At 39.9% G+C, this 14,821-nt stretch overlaps 1 protein-coding gene across 1 annotated transcript; it reads left to right on the top strand.

The window, feature by feature from the left end:
- The first annotated feature begins 13,048 nt into the window (after positions 1-13,048).
- Positions 13,049-14,073, top strand: LOC131078417 (uncharacterized). The gene has a single exon (XM_058016109.2). The coding sequence runs from the start codon at positions 13,133-13,135 to the stop codon at positions 13,724-13,726; it is 594 nt and encodes a 197-aa protein (XP_057872092.2). The 5' UTR covers positions 13,049-13,132; the 3' UTR covers positions 13,727-14,073.
- The last annotated feature ends 748 nt before the right edge of the window (positions 14,074-14,821 follow it).

Below are 14,821 nucleotides of genomic sequence, written 5' to 3' on the forward strand. Positions count from 1 at the left end.
ATAGAGTTAAAATTTTAGCACATATATAATTTAAAAGTCAACAATGATAATACATTTTGTTATCAACTAAAATGAAAATTAAAACAATTCATTCATTCATTACTATTCAATAATATAAATCAATAGAAATATAGATAAATGATATTTTTAAAATCATTGAATAAGAAATTAATAACTATAAGCCACATATAGACCAAAACATAAAGTAGTCCCATATTACTATGAGCTAATGTGTTTTCAAATTAGAAAAATGGGTATGTGAAGGATCATGGGGGTCCAAAAAGTGGCAATGGGAAAAAAAAAATGCATTTTAAACTTTGCCAAACACGCCAAAATCCGCTTTGACATTTTGTATGGGTCTGCCAAAATTTGAATTTGGTTATAACAAACCAAATCGGATATCCGTTTTGTGACATCATTATTATGATGCCATGTTTTTCCAAATCGGATATATATTTTGGAAACCAAAACGGAGATCTGTTTTGCTCAACATAAAAACCATACTTTAGTAAAATGGTCATAGCTTTTGTGTTTCTTATCGAAATTTTGATTTTTTTACAGGCATTGGAAAGGTAATTCAGAGACCTATCAAATGGATAAGGTAAATTTATTTTATTATAGATAAAAAATTAATTATAATCATTTGAATTTAATCCTTCATTTTTAAAACTTTAAATACTCACAAATTTTGCATACAAAGCCTCTTTTTTTCCTATCACCTCCTTTATCCATCACTTGTCTATCTATACTTCTATAAATATATTTGTATCTATCTCTTCCTTCTCTACTTATCTCACTCCTTTTCTCATCCCATCTAGATATTTCCCAAGTTACATCCATGTCTACATATATCTCCCTCTTTCTATTCCTATCTCTCCCTCTCCCACTCTATCCTTGTCACTCATTTCTATATTTCTCTATTAATCTCTCTTCTCTCTATTCATCTTCCTCCTCTACCTTATCCTTCCTATTCCTATTTATTACTTATCTCTATCACCTCCTTTCTCTCCCTATCTTCTCCCCACTATCTCTATATCCCTATAGATCTATCTTCATGTATATTTATATCTCATTATCTCTAAATCTCACTTATTCACTCCATATCTCCGTCCATTTGTCCTACTCTCTCTATCACTTTCTATCCATATCTATCTCTATCTCCATCTTCACATCTCTATCTATTTCCCTATCAATATTTCTTTCTATATGTCCCTCTATATTTATATATCTTTCTCTATACATGATTAATCTGCCTCTCCCTCTCTTCCTCTATCACCCTCTCTATGTATCTCTTCCTTTCTCTACCTTTATCTCTTTATTTACTCCCTCTCTATATATCTTCGATTTTCTATCTCAATCCTTCTTTATAGCCCATATATATATATATATATATATATATATATATATATCTTTCTCTCTCCCTCTCTATCTATCCCTATCTATAATCTCTATTTCTCTCTTTATCACTCTCTTGCACTATCTACATCTCTCTATCTATCAATATTCCTCTTCCTTTATATCTAGACTCTATCTCTTTCTTTTTGTATCTCACTCTCTTTATCACTCCCTATCCATTTTTCTCTCTCTTTATATATTTATATCTCTTTACCTCTCTCTTTCTCTATATCTATTCATATCCCTCTCCCTTTATCTTTATTTGTATATCTATCTTGCTCTCTCCTTTTCAATCTCTAGATATGTCTCTCTATTTCTATATACCCTTGACCTTCAGTATTTCTCCCTCTCTCTTCATAGTCCTTATTATCTATATCTCTATTTATGTCTCTATCTCTTTTCTAAGTATATCAATCTCTCTGTATTTCTCCGTCCATCTCTCCCTCTCTTTAGCTCTTCATCTCTCTTCACCCTTATATCTCTCCTTATTTGAATATTTATCTTTATAAATCTATCTCTCCCCTTCTCTATATATTTATCTCTTCTACCTCTCTTTATGCCTCTCCCCTCTCTTTATTTGTATCTCCCTCTCAATCTCTATTTTAATCTATGTACAAATATCTCTCCCTATTGGTAATAGATCTTTGATTATCTTTCTAATTTATATGTTTTTGTGTTAGCTATATTTGGATCTTAGTTCTTGATAAGGTGTGTGGAGTATCTTTCCCCTATGAATTTTATTACTAAGGAGAAAGGGGGAGAGGAGGGGAGATATGGGACAGAGTGATATAGACCATGAGAGGGAGAGATGGGAAGAGTAGTGGAGAGAAAGATAGGGAGAGACAAAGAGAAAGAGGGGGTAGGGGGAACATGGAAGTATCAACAAAGGGAGAGGAAAAGAGAGGTTAGAGAAAGAGGGTTATTTGATGGAAGAGAGAGAAGAAGAGAGAGAGAGAGAGAGAGAGAGAGAGAGAGAGAGAGAGAGAGAGAGAGAGAGAGAGAGAGAGAGAGAGCTCAGGATAATTAGGGGAGAGGAGGAGAGGGGAGAGGGGAAAGTATCAAAAAAGGGAGAGGCAAAGAGAGGTTAGAGAAAGAGAAGGTTATTGGGTGGGAGAGAGAATGAGAGAGAGATAGAGAGTTGTGGATAATTAGGGGGTAGGAGGAGAGAGGAGAAGGGAAAGTATCAACAAAGGGAGAGGAAAAGAGAGGTTAGAGAAAGAGGGTTATTTGATGGAAGAGAGAGAAGAAGAGAGAGAGAGAGAGAGAGAGAGAGAGAGAGAGAGAGAGAGAGAGCTCAGGATAATTAGGGGAGAGGAGGAGAGGGGAGAGGGGAAAGTATCAAAAAAGGGAGAGGCAAAGAGAGGTTAGAGAAAGAGAAGGTTATTGGGTGGGAGAGAGAATGAGAGAGAGATAGAGAGTTGTGGATAATTAGGGGGTAGGAGGAGAGAGGAGAAGGGAAAGTATCAACAAAGGGAGAGGAAAAGAGATGGTTATTGGGTGGAAGAGAATGTGTGTGTGTGTGTGAGTGAGAGAGAGAGAGAGCTCTAGATAGAGGGACAATGAAGGGGGAGAGAGGGAGACATAGATAGATAGATAGGGAGACAAAGATGGGGTCCTAAGGGGTCATATGGTGTTCTAACACATGTGTGGCCCCTTAGGACCCCATATGATCCCTAACGATATTATATGACCCCTTGGGACACCATATAACCCCTTACTACACCATATGACCCATCAGGACACCATATGACCCCTTTTAACATCATAGTACATGACATGACCCTTTATGACACCATATGACCCCTTAGGACAATATTATGTCCTAATGGGTCATATGGTGTCCTAAGGGGTCATATTGTCTTCTAACACATGTGTGGCCCCTTAGGACCCCATATGACCCCTAACGACACCATATGACCACTTAGGACACCATATGACCCCTCACGACATCATATGACTGTTGCCATTTGACTGAACCGATAAAGACTGTTGGCATTTGACTGAACCGGTAAAGACTGTTGTGATATGCAACCGGTAAATGATTGATTGGTGAATGTGATGAAGAGATTGAGATTCATGTTTTATGACTAAGTCTTGTGTTGTCATTGATGGCAACAATATTTGTGTGGTCATCTAAGTCTTGGAAGCCAACCGATAAGGTATAACCAGTACAGATGACAGTTTACCAATGAACCAGAAAATAGGTCCTTAACCAGTAAACAAAGGCAGAGTTGCATTCATGCAATCAGTATAGGCGATTGATGAAGAGTTGAATGATGTGGTTTTACACGAGTGATGGAGATAGGTATTTGGAGCTACGTTGACCGCATTGGCAGATTCAACCAGACAAGTGAGATTTGATGTACAAAGCAGGTATTCTGATGAACACTTAACCAGTAGTAAGAAAGTCACTTAAATTGGTAAAATGACACAGGTTTTGATTTGTTATGTCGGTGACCGACATAAGTTTCGCGTGTAATATTATTTTGTCTAGATTCATTGAACCTAGGAAATTGTTCCAAGGTTGTAGCCGATTTAGTTGACGTCTATAAAAAAGTGTGATGAGTTATGAGAGATATAAGATCGAAGGCGAATATTGAGATTGTGATTGTGCGGTGATTAGTGAAGCTTTGTATTGATGTGCTATTGATATTTTCAGGATCTGAAGCAGATCTTATCAGACACAGAGGTGTTATATGAAGATCATTTGAACTATTGGTATCCTAACAGTTACAGTAGTAAAATCCCCTAACTAGGTAGGTCCTAACAGACCTTACATTGTAAATCCCTTAACCAGGTAGCTCTATATCAGAGTGTTAAATCCTCTTGCAAGGTTGATCCTAATAGGTCAAAGCTCCTAACAGGGCTAATCATTTAAATCCCTTAACCGGGTGACTTCTAACCAGGTTTGCTCCTAACAGGGCATGTTTGTAAGACCTTAACCAGTCAAGATTTCTATTCTGTAGATAGTGAGTCTTGTGGGTATTAACTCCCACTGTGGTTTTTCCCTTTTGGGTTTCCATGCATAAATCTCTTGTGTTATGTGGAATTTGTTTTATTGGGTATTAGCTTATGTGGTGATATTCCTCTTATTCTTATTAAGTTTTAAGTTGTTTAAGTTGGTGATTAGATTCATATTGTTTTTGCTTGCACTGATTCACCCCCCCTCTCAATGCCTTATAAGTTTATCAATGACCCCTTAGGACCATATGATGTCCATATGGTGTCCTATAGGGTCATATGGTGTTCTAACACATGTGTGGCCCCTTAGGACCCCATATGACCCCTAACAACACCATATGACCCCTTAGGACACCATATGACCCCTTACAACACTATATGACCCCTTAGGACAATATGAGATCTCCTAATAGGTCATATGGTGTCCTAAGGGGTCATATGGTGTTCTAACACATGTCTAGCCCCTTAGGACCCCATATGACCCCTAACGACACTATATGACCCCTTCAGACACCATATGAACCCTTTTAACATCATAGTATAGGATAAGACCCCTAAAGACACCATATGACCCATTAGGACATCATATTGTCCTAAGAGGTCATATGTTGTCCTAAGGGGTCATGTGGTCTTCTAGCACATGTGTGGCCCCTTAGGACCCCATATGACCCCTAATGACACCATATGAGACCTCATGAAACCATATCACCCATTAGGACCATATGATGTCCATATAATGTCCTATGCGGTCATATGGTGTTCTAACACATGTGTGGTGCCTTAGGACCCCATATGACCTCTAAAAACACCATATGACCCTTTGGGACACAATATGACCCCTTTTAACATCCTAGTACACGACATGACCCCTTATGACAACATATGACCCCTTAGGACAATATGATGTTCTATTTGGTCATATGGTGTCCTAAGGGGTCAATGGTCTTCTAACACATGTGTGGAACCTTAGGTCCTCATATGACCCCTAAGGACATCATATGACCACTTAGGACACCACATGACCCCTCACAACACCATATGACCCCTTATGACCATATGATGTCCATGCGGTGTCCTAAGGGGTCATGTGGTGTCCTAAGGGGTCAAGTGGTGTTCTAACACATGTGTGGCCCCTTAGGACCCCATATGACACCTAATGACACCATATGATGCCTTAGGACACCATATGATCCTTTAGGATAATATGATATCCTAATGGGCCATATGGTGTCCTAAGGGGTCATATGGTGTTTTAACACATTTGTGACCCCTTAGGACCCCATATGATCCCTAATGACACCATATGACCCCTTAGACACAATATGACCCCTTTTAACATTCTAGTACACGACATGACCCCTCATGACACCATATGACCCCTTAGGATAATATGATCTTCTAATGGGTCATATGGTGTCCTAAGGTCTCATATGGTCTTCTAACACGTGTGGCCCCTTAGGTCCCCATATGATTCCTAACGACGCAATATGACCTCTTAGGATACCATATGACCCCTTAACACCATATGGTGTCCTACAGGGTCATATGGTGTTCTAACACATGCATGGCCCCTTAGGACCTCATATGACATCTAACGACACCATATGACCCCTTAGGACAATATGATGTCTCATTGGGTCATATGGTGCCCTAAGGGGTCATATGGAATTCTAACACATCTGTGTCCCCTTAGGACCCCATATGATCCCTAACAACACCATATGACTCCTTAGGACACCATATGACCCCTCATGACACTATATGACCCCTTTTAATATCCTAGTACACGATATGACCCCTTATGACACCATATCACCTCTTAGGACAATATGATGTCTTAATGGGTCATATGGTGTCCTAAGGGGTCATATGGTCTTCTAACACATGTGTGCCCCCTTAGAACCCCACATGAGCCTTGACAATACCATATGACCCCTTAGCACACCATATGACCATTCATAACACCACGTGACCCCTTAGGACCATATGATGTGCATATGGTATTCTAAGGGGTCATATGGTGTTCTAACACATCTGTGGCCCCTTAGGACCCTATATGACCGCTAACGACACCATATGACCCCTTAGGACACCATATGACCTCTTAGAAGACCATATGACCCCTTAGGACAATATGATATTCTAATGGGTCATATGGTGTCCTAAGGCGTCATATGGTGTTATAACACATATGTCACCCCTTAGGACCTCATATGACCCCTCAGGACACCATATGACCCCTCTAGACACCATATGACCCCTTTTAACATCCTAGTACACGACATGACCCCTCAAGACATCATATGACCCCTTTTAACATCCTAGTACACGACATGACCCCTTAGGACACCATTTGACCCCTTAGGACAATATGATGTCCTAATGGGTCATATGGTGTCCTAAGGGGTCATATGGTCTTCTAACACATGTGTGCCCCCTTAGGACCCCATAAGAGCCATAACGACACCATATGACCCATTAGGACACCATACAATATCTCACGACGCCATATGACCCCTTAGGACCATATGTTGTCCATATGGTGTCGTAAGGTATCATATGGTGTTCTAACACATGTGTGGCCCCTTAGGACCCCATATGAGCCCTAACAACACCATACGACCCCTTAAGACACCATATGATCCATTAGGACAATATGATGTCCTAATTGGTCATATGGTGTCCTAAAGGGTCATATGGTGTTCTCACACATGTGTGAGCCTTTAGGACCCCATATGACCCATAACAACACCATATGACCCCTTAGGACACCATATGACTCCTCAGGACACCATATGACCCCTTTTAACATCCTAGTACATGACATGACCCCTTAGGACCGTATGATGTCCATATGGTGTTTTAAGGGGTCATGTGGTGTTCTAACACATGTGTGGCCCCTTAGGACCCCATATGAGCCCTAACAACACCATATTACCCCTTAGGACACCTATGACCTCTTAGGACACCATATGACCCCTTAGGACAATATGAAATTTTAATGAGTCATATGTTTTCCTAAGGGGTCATATGGTGTTCTAACACATGTGTGGCCTCTTAGGATCCCATATGACCCCTAACGACATCATATGACCCCTCAGGACACCATATGACCTCTTTTAACATCCTAGTACACGACATGACCCCTTATGACACCATATGACCCCTTAGGACAATATGATGTCCTAATGGGTCATATGGTGTTCTAAGGGGTCATATGCTCATATAACACATGTGGCCCCTTAGGACCCCATATGAGCCCTAATGGAACCATATGACCCTTTAGGACACCATACAGACCCTCACGTCACCATACGACCCCTTAGGACCATATGATGTCCATATGGTGTCGTAAGGTATCATATGATGTTCTAACACATGTGTGGCCCCTTAGGACCCAATATGACCCCTTAGGACAATATGATGTCCTAATGGGTCATATGGTGTCCTATGGGGTCATATGGTGTTGTAACACATGTGTGGCCCCTTAGGACCCTATATGACCCCTAACGACACCATATGACCCCTTAGGACACTCTATGACCCCTTAGGACAACATATGACCCCTCGGGAGACCATAAGACCTCTTATAACATCCTAGTACACGACATGACCCCTTATGACACCATATGACCCCTTAGGACATCATATGACCCCTTAGGACAATATGATGTCCTAATGGGTCATATGGTGTCCTAAGGGGTCATATGGTATCCAAAGGGGTCATATGGTCTTCTAACACATGTGTGGCTCCTTAAGACTGCATATGACCCCTAACGACACCATATGACCCCTTAGGACACCATATGACCCCTCGTGACACCATATGACCCCTTAGGACCATATGATGTCCATATGGTTTCCTATGGGGTCATATGGTGTTCTAACACATGCGTGGCCCCTTAGGACCCCACAGGAACTCTAATGACACCATATGATCCCTTAGGACATCATATGACTCCTTAGGACACCATATGACCTCTTAGGACAATATGATGTCCTAATGGGTCATATGGTGTCCTAAGGGGTCATATGGTGTTCTAACATATGTGTGGCCCCCCATATGACCTTTAACGACACTATATGATCCCTTACAACACCATATGACCCCATATGACCCCTTTTAACATCCTAGTACATGACATGAGCTCTTATAACACCACATGACCCCTTTTAACATCCTAGTACATGACATGAGCCCTTATGACACCATATGACCCCTTAGGACGATATGATGTCCTAATGGGTCATATGATGTCCTAAGGGGTCATATAGTCTTCTAACACACGTGTGGCCCCTTAGGACCCCATATGACCCCTTAGGACCATATGATGTCCATATAGTGTCCTAAGGGGTCATATGGTGTTCTAACACACATGTGCCCCCCTAGAACATCATATGACCCCTAATGACACCATATGACCCCTAACGACACCATATGACCCCTTAGGACATCATATGACCCCTTAGGACAATATGATGTCCTAATGGGTCATATGGTGTCTTATGGGGTAATATGGTATTGTAACATATGTGTGGCCCCTTAGGACCCCATATGACCCCTAACGAAACCATATGACCTCTTAGGAGACCATATGACCCCTCAGGGCACCATAAGACCTCTTATAACATCCTAGTACATGACATGACCCCTTATGACACTACATGACTCCTTAGGACAATATGATATCCTAATAGGTCATATGGTTTCCTAAGGGGTTGAATATTGTGTTCTAACACATTTGTGGCCCCTTAGGATCCCATATGACCCTTAACGACACCATATGACCCCTTAGGACACCATGTGACCCCTCAAAACACCATATTACCCCTTACGACCATGTGATGTCCATATGGTGTTTTGACACATATGTGGCCCCTTATGACCCCTAATGACACTGTATGACCCCTTAGGATACCATATGATCCCTTAGGACAATTTGATCTCCTAATGAGTCATATGGTGTCCTAAGGGGTTATATGGTGTTTGAAGACATGTGTGCCCCCTTGGGACCCCATGTGACCCCTAATGACACCATATGATACCTTAGGACACAATATGAGACCATAGGACACCATATGACCCCTTACGACACCATGATGTCCATATGGTGTCCTAAGGGGTTATACATGGTGTTCTAACACATGCATGACCCCTTAGGACACCATATGACCCCTTAGGACAATATGATGTCCTAATGGGTCATATGGTGTCCTAAGGGGTCATGTGGTGGAAGGGAGGTTAGAGAAAGAGAGGGTTAGAGAGAGAGAGAGAGAGAGAGAGAGAGAGAGAGAGAGAGAGAGAGAGAGAGAGAGAGAGAGAGAGAGTGAGAGAGTTGGGGAAATAAGGGTAAGGGGTTAAGAGGAGAGCAGTAGAGGGGCAAGTATCAACAGAGGGAGAGGAGAGATAGGGAGAGAAGTGAAGACAGAGATAAAGAGAGGGTAATTGTGGGGAGGGGGAGATAGAGTGAGGGAATTATGAAGAGAGAGGGAGAGATATGATGGGGTAATTAAGGGGTAGGGGGAGGGGGAGAATGGGAGAGGGAAGTATCAACAAAGAGCTCAAGGGGGAGAGAGTTGTGAGAGATAGTGAGAGAGAGTTGGGGTAAAGTTATTGGGGAAGATAGGTGTGAGAGAGAGATGGTAATTGGGCAAGAGAGAATTTGAGAGATTTGGGGGTAATTAGGGGGTAGGAGGAGAGGGGGGGATGAGAAAGTATCAACAAAGGGAGAGAGGGAGAGATGAGGAGAGAGGTTCAAAGAGAGAGGTCCATAGAGAAGGTAATTAGGGGGAGGGGAGGGGAGGGGAGGGGAGGGGAGGGGAGAGGGGGGAGAGGGAAGTATCAACAAAGGGGTAGAGAGATAGGGGGGGAGTATCAACAAAGGAAGAGAAGGGAGAGTTGGGGAGAGAGCCCCTAATTACCTTCTCTCTCTATATTTTTGATAGTACTTCCCTCTCCCTCCTCTCTCTCCCCTCCCCCTAATTATCCTCTTTCTATCGCTCTCTTCACCTCTCTCCACATCTCTCCCTCTCTCCTTTTGTTGATACTTACCTCTCTCCCTCTCTTCTTATCCACTAATTACACCAGCTCTCTCACATTATTTATTCCCCTCAATTACCCTCTCTCTCTCACCTCTCTCCTCCTATGCCTTTATAGATAATTCCCTCCCCCACTCTCCCCACCCCCTAATTACTCTCCATATCTCTCTCTTCACCTCTCTCCCCATATCTCTTCTCTCTTTGTTGATACTTTCCCGTCCCCCCCTCCTCCTACCCCCTAATAATCCCAAACTCTCTCTCATTCTCTCTTCACCCCAATCATCCCCCCCCTCTCTTCTTCGTCGACCACCTAATTACCTCTCTAGAGCCCCCCTCTCTCTCTTTCTCTCTCTCTCCCTCTCACTCTCTCTTCCCCCCAATTACCCTCTCCTTCTCATCTCTCTCCCCCTCTCCTTTTTTGGATACTTCCCTCTATGCCTCTCCTTGTCCCCTCTGAATTTTGTTGCTAGAAATGGGAAGGAAATGCAGAGAGACTAGTCTAGTTCTTAGGGAAGAGAGAGTGAGATAGAGGAGGAAGTGATGAAGAGGTAGAAATACAAGTGTAGAGCTTGAGAGAAGGAATGAGGGATTCAATGAGAGTTAGAGAGATAGGTCTAGAGAGAGATATATAAATATGGACAAAAGAGAGGGAGGAAGAAACAAACAGGTGGATTGATAGGTTTAGGAGAGAGAGGTAGAGAAAGGAACAAAGAGAGATAACATGGTTTATCAAAATTTATTAAACTCAATAAAATTCATAAATTTTCTATTATTAATTACTTATTTATTGTTTCAATTATTTTGAGATGATTGTTACAAAAAAAATTTGAAAGAGGGAATTCATATGAAAAAGTCGTGAGCTTTTGATGTTTTAAAAAGGATGGATGAACTTAAATTTATTATAATTATTTTTTAAAACAAAATAGTAAACCACTAGCTATTCCATATCGTAGAGCTCTGAAATACCTTTTCAATGCCTGTAAAAAATCAAAATTTTGATATGAAATGCAAAAGTTATGCCCAATTTACTAAAATATGTTTTTTTAATTTTTCAAAAAATTGGATATCCAATTTTAATGGATATTCGATTTTAACGGATATCCGATTTTTAAAAACATAATTTTTTGCCCTCTGTTTTTTGCTCGGGAGTGCTTTGAGATTTGGATTGGAAATGACAAGCCTCGAAAGTCAACAGAAAAAAAAAAAAAAAAAAAAAAAACGTGTTTTTCAGTGTTCCTTGTTTTTCTAGACTTTGCCTTGGTGGCTGACGATTTTTTTTAGCCAAAATTGATAAAATGAAAAAGGGTTTTTTAAGGGTATTCTCATCTTTCCAACAATATAAGGTTTGCCTTATTTTGATTTTTAAAAATAATAATTATTTATTTTCTAATTGAATTCTAACTAAAGTCCTAATTGATAGGCTGATTGAAAAACACCCATAACTTTCAAAGGGTATCACATTTTTTGAATCCGAAACATGCATCACATTCTATGCTTCGTCTGCTATAGGATTAAAACAAACAATGAATTTCATAAAGTTTAGACCAAGTTAAGGTGGTCAAATGTATGAGTTTTTGAATTTCTGAAAAGTAGTAAAAAATTCATAATTAATTATTTGTTTAAAAAAATTTACAAAAAAACATGTATCACATCTGGACATGAGTCTACTACTTATATTATAAATATTATAAAAAAATATTAAGATTTCATTGTGGATAGGGTGGTCAGACATATACTTCCTTCTTATCTTTTTCCTGAAATTTAAGTACTACTGCATTGAAATTTCAAATTTTAATCAAATAGATTTTATTTTTTTTCAAAAAACAACTAATAGCTTAGAAACTACATTCAATTTGCTATAGATCCTCTTCTTACATATTTTTAAAATAATGTTCATAGTTTATTCAAATTTTCATGTCAAGTTGTATAACTATGATTTTCTGAAATTTCATTACCACTTAAGGCCCTGTTTTGGCCCACCATGATCCTACACATACCCGAATATGTGTGGAACATAATGGACAACCAAGGAGCTAGTGCGATTTCAAATGAGCCACTTAAACAAGTCAAAGCTTAGAATGTGTGTTGTTTAAGTTTGTTCGACATATGATACTCTTTTTTTTTAAGATTGTTTTGATAGTCCATTCTATTCCATCTTTTTCTAATTTTATATCAATATGATAGTGTACAATGCCTTTTTCTAAATAAAATGATCTATGAAATAAGATCCTTATATTCATCATTTTTCTAAAAAGATCTACTTATAAACCATCTAAATAAATCAAAACTTAATAAGTTATTTGAACTCGTTAGTAGTTTTGCTATCATTATGAAATACTTTTTGACGACTAAAAAGACAAACAAATTTAAAGGTACTAAAGATAAACATTTAAGGCGTGTCTCCCACCCCAATATGATGTATGTACTTTTCACTAAAACACATTAATTTGCAAAATAAAAAATACACAATACTAGCTAATCAACTGTAATTATTCAATTATTTAGGTAAAAAGTGGAGGATCCACCAGCGGCAGACAATAGATGGGAACACGAGAAACCCGATGAGGCGTGGAGTCGTTGGAAAACTCAGTTGGAGCATTTAAGTCTCGTACAATGGCTCTCTGTAAAATAAAAAAATTCACGAGGACGTCTGCATATCTTAAACTAAACGGTTACGTGGAAAAACTCCATCCTTACCCATTTTCTCTCCGACTTCCCCTCTCCCTCTCCCTCTCCCATGGCGCTCACACACAGCAGGCGCGCGAGCGCAGACGGACTGCTCACAGAAGCTCTTCAAAACGCCTCTCTTCAAGTAAATCATCACCATCACCATCACCAGCAAGAGATGAAATCATCAGTACTACCGCCTCCTGTGTGGGACTGTGGGAGTAGTCTCTATGATTCCTTCGAGCTCTTCAGCTTTTCTCAGCAACTGAATCGTGCAATTGCCGGGGAGGGAGTATCGCCGTCTTCTCTACCATCTGCTCGTATTGTGAAAGGCAAGCATGCCCGAAGTGTGTCAATGCCCCACATCGCCACCACATCCACCACTTCTCAACTCTATAAACCAGTTGTTATTAAGGAAGATGAGCCCATGAAAGTCGATGTAGATTTCTCTCATAATACTAACTTTGAGGCGCTGCATCCCAAGGCGCGGAAAAGATTCGGGGTTCCCAAATTAGTGCAGCGGCTCTTCAGCAGAGCGTTTCGGTACAGAAAGGGCGGAAGAGATCGTACCAAGTCCAAAGCTGGTGATGAACATCGCAAGGTCGGCAGATCAACGTCTGAGCGCATGCTTTGCTTTACACGGCCGCTTATTAAGGTCTGGTAGTATCTGAATCTGCTTCAGAGTCAAATAAGTTTAATGCCCATCTGGAAATACCCAGTTAAAAAAAATGTACTATTTCTTTTGGAAGCGATTCAATAACTTAGCAATGGAGGCACAGTATCAGATGGGTAACATGTAGGAGTGTTATGACCCAAATCTGCGCCTGGGCCACCGAGTTCGTCATTTGTTTTACAACTGTACCGAGCAGCTATTGAATTTGTATATTTCATGTTTTAAGTATTCGATTGTTGCAAACTAGTTTTATCGTACTATAAACTCTCGTTTTCCAACGAAGAGAGAGCATATATAAATATAGCACAGAGGATCCCCACCGCTTCTGTGTCTGATTTGTTAACTATTCCATTCAATTTTACATAAATTATTGCACAACAAACACCGCGGAAATGACGTTGCCTCTTGATATGTTTTACTCTGCTTTCGAACGTTCTCGGATAGCATTAGTTGGATTGTCCAAGCATGTGTCCATTTTTTAAAATTCTTTTTCAATAGTGGAGTATTTGTTACATAAAATTTATAGACTTTAATGCCAATTCTCCAATTTTAGTAGATATAATGAAAACATCTGTTACCTAGCAATTGATACTTAACTTTCTTTCTTCAGGGAAGAGCAACCTGGTTCATGTACTAATTCACTTTTTTATATCTAATTTTTAATTTTTAATTATTTATTTAAAAAAAATTAAAAAATAAATAATTAAAAGTTCATTAATAAATTTCACATGTATCATAGTCGCTCATTTTATAGTATTTTTGAGTCATAATTGGACCATTTGTGCATCTTTATTGGTACCCACTGAGACATTTGTGCATAAGTATTGGCAATTTTAAGTGCACGGTTATTGAGGCATCTTTAAGCAGCTATCAAACACTTTAAAATGTGCACTTTTTAACCCTTGCAAACATAACCATCCCCACAACATGCATCGTTACTATCCAAAAGCCAAAACAAAAGCTATAAGCAGTTAAGTCACATGTGGAGACAACAACAAAAAAAATCATCAAAATCTGATGTACCGTTTAGAATCTGTGGGTGCACAAAGTTAGCTATAACGACTACTGGTGCACTTCCTCTATTTG

This window comes from Cryptomeria japonica, chromosome 3, assembly GCF_030272615.1.
Source record: "Cryptomeria japonica chromosome 3, Sugi_1.0, whole genome shotgun sequence".
Lineage (NCBI taxonomy): Eukaryota > Viridiplantae > Streptophyta > Pinopsida > Cupressales > Cupressaceae > Cryptomeria > Cryptomeria japonica.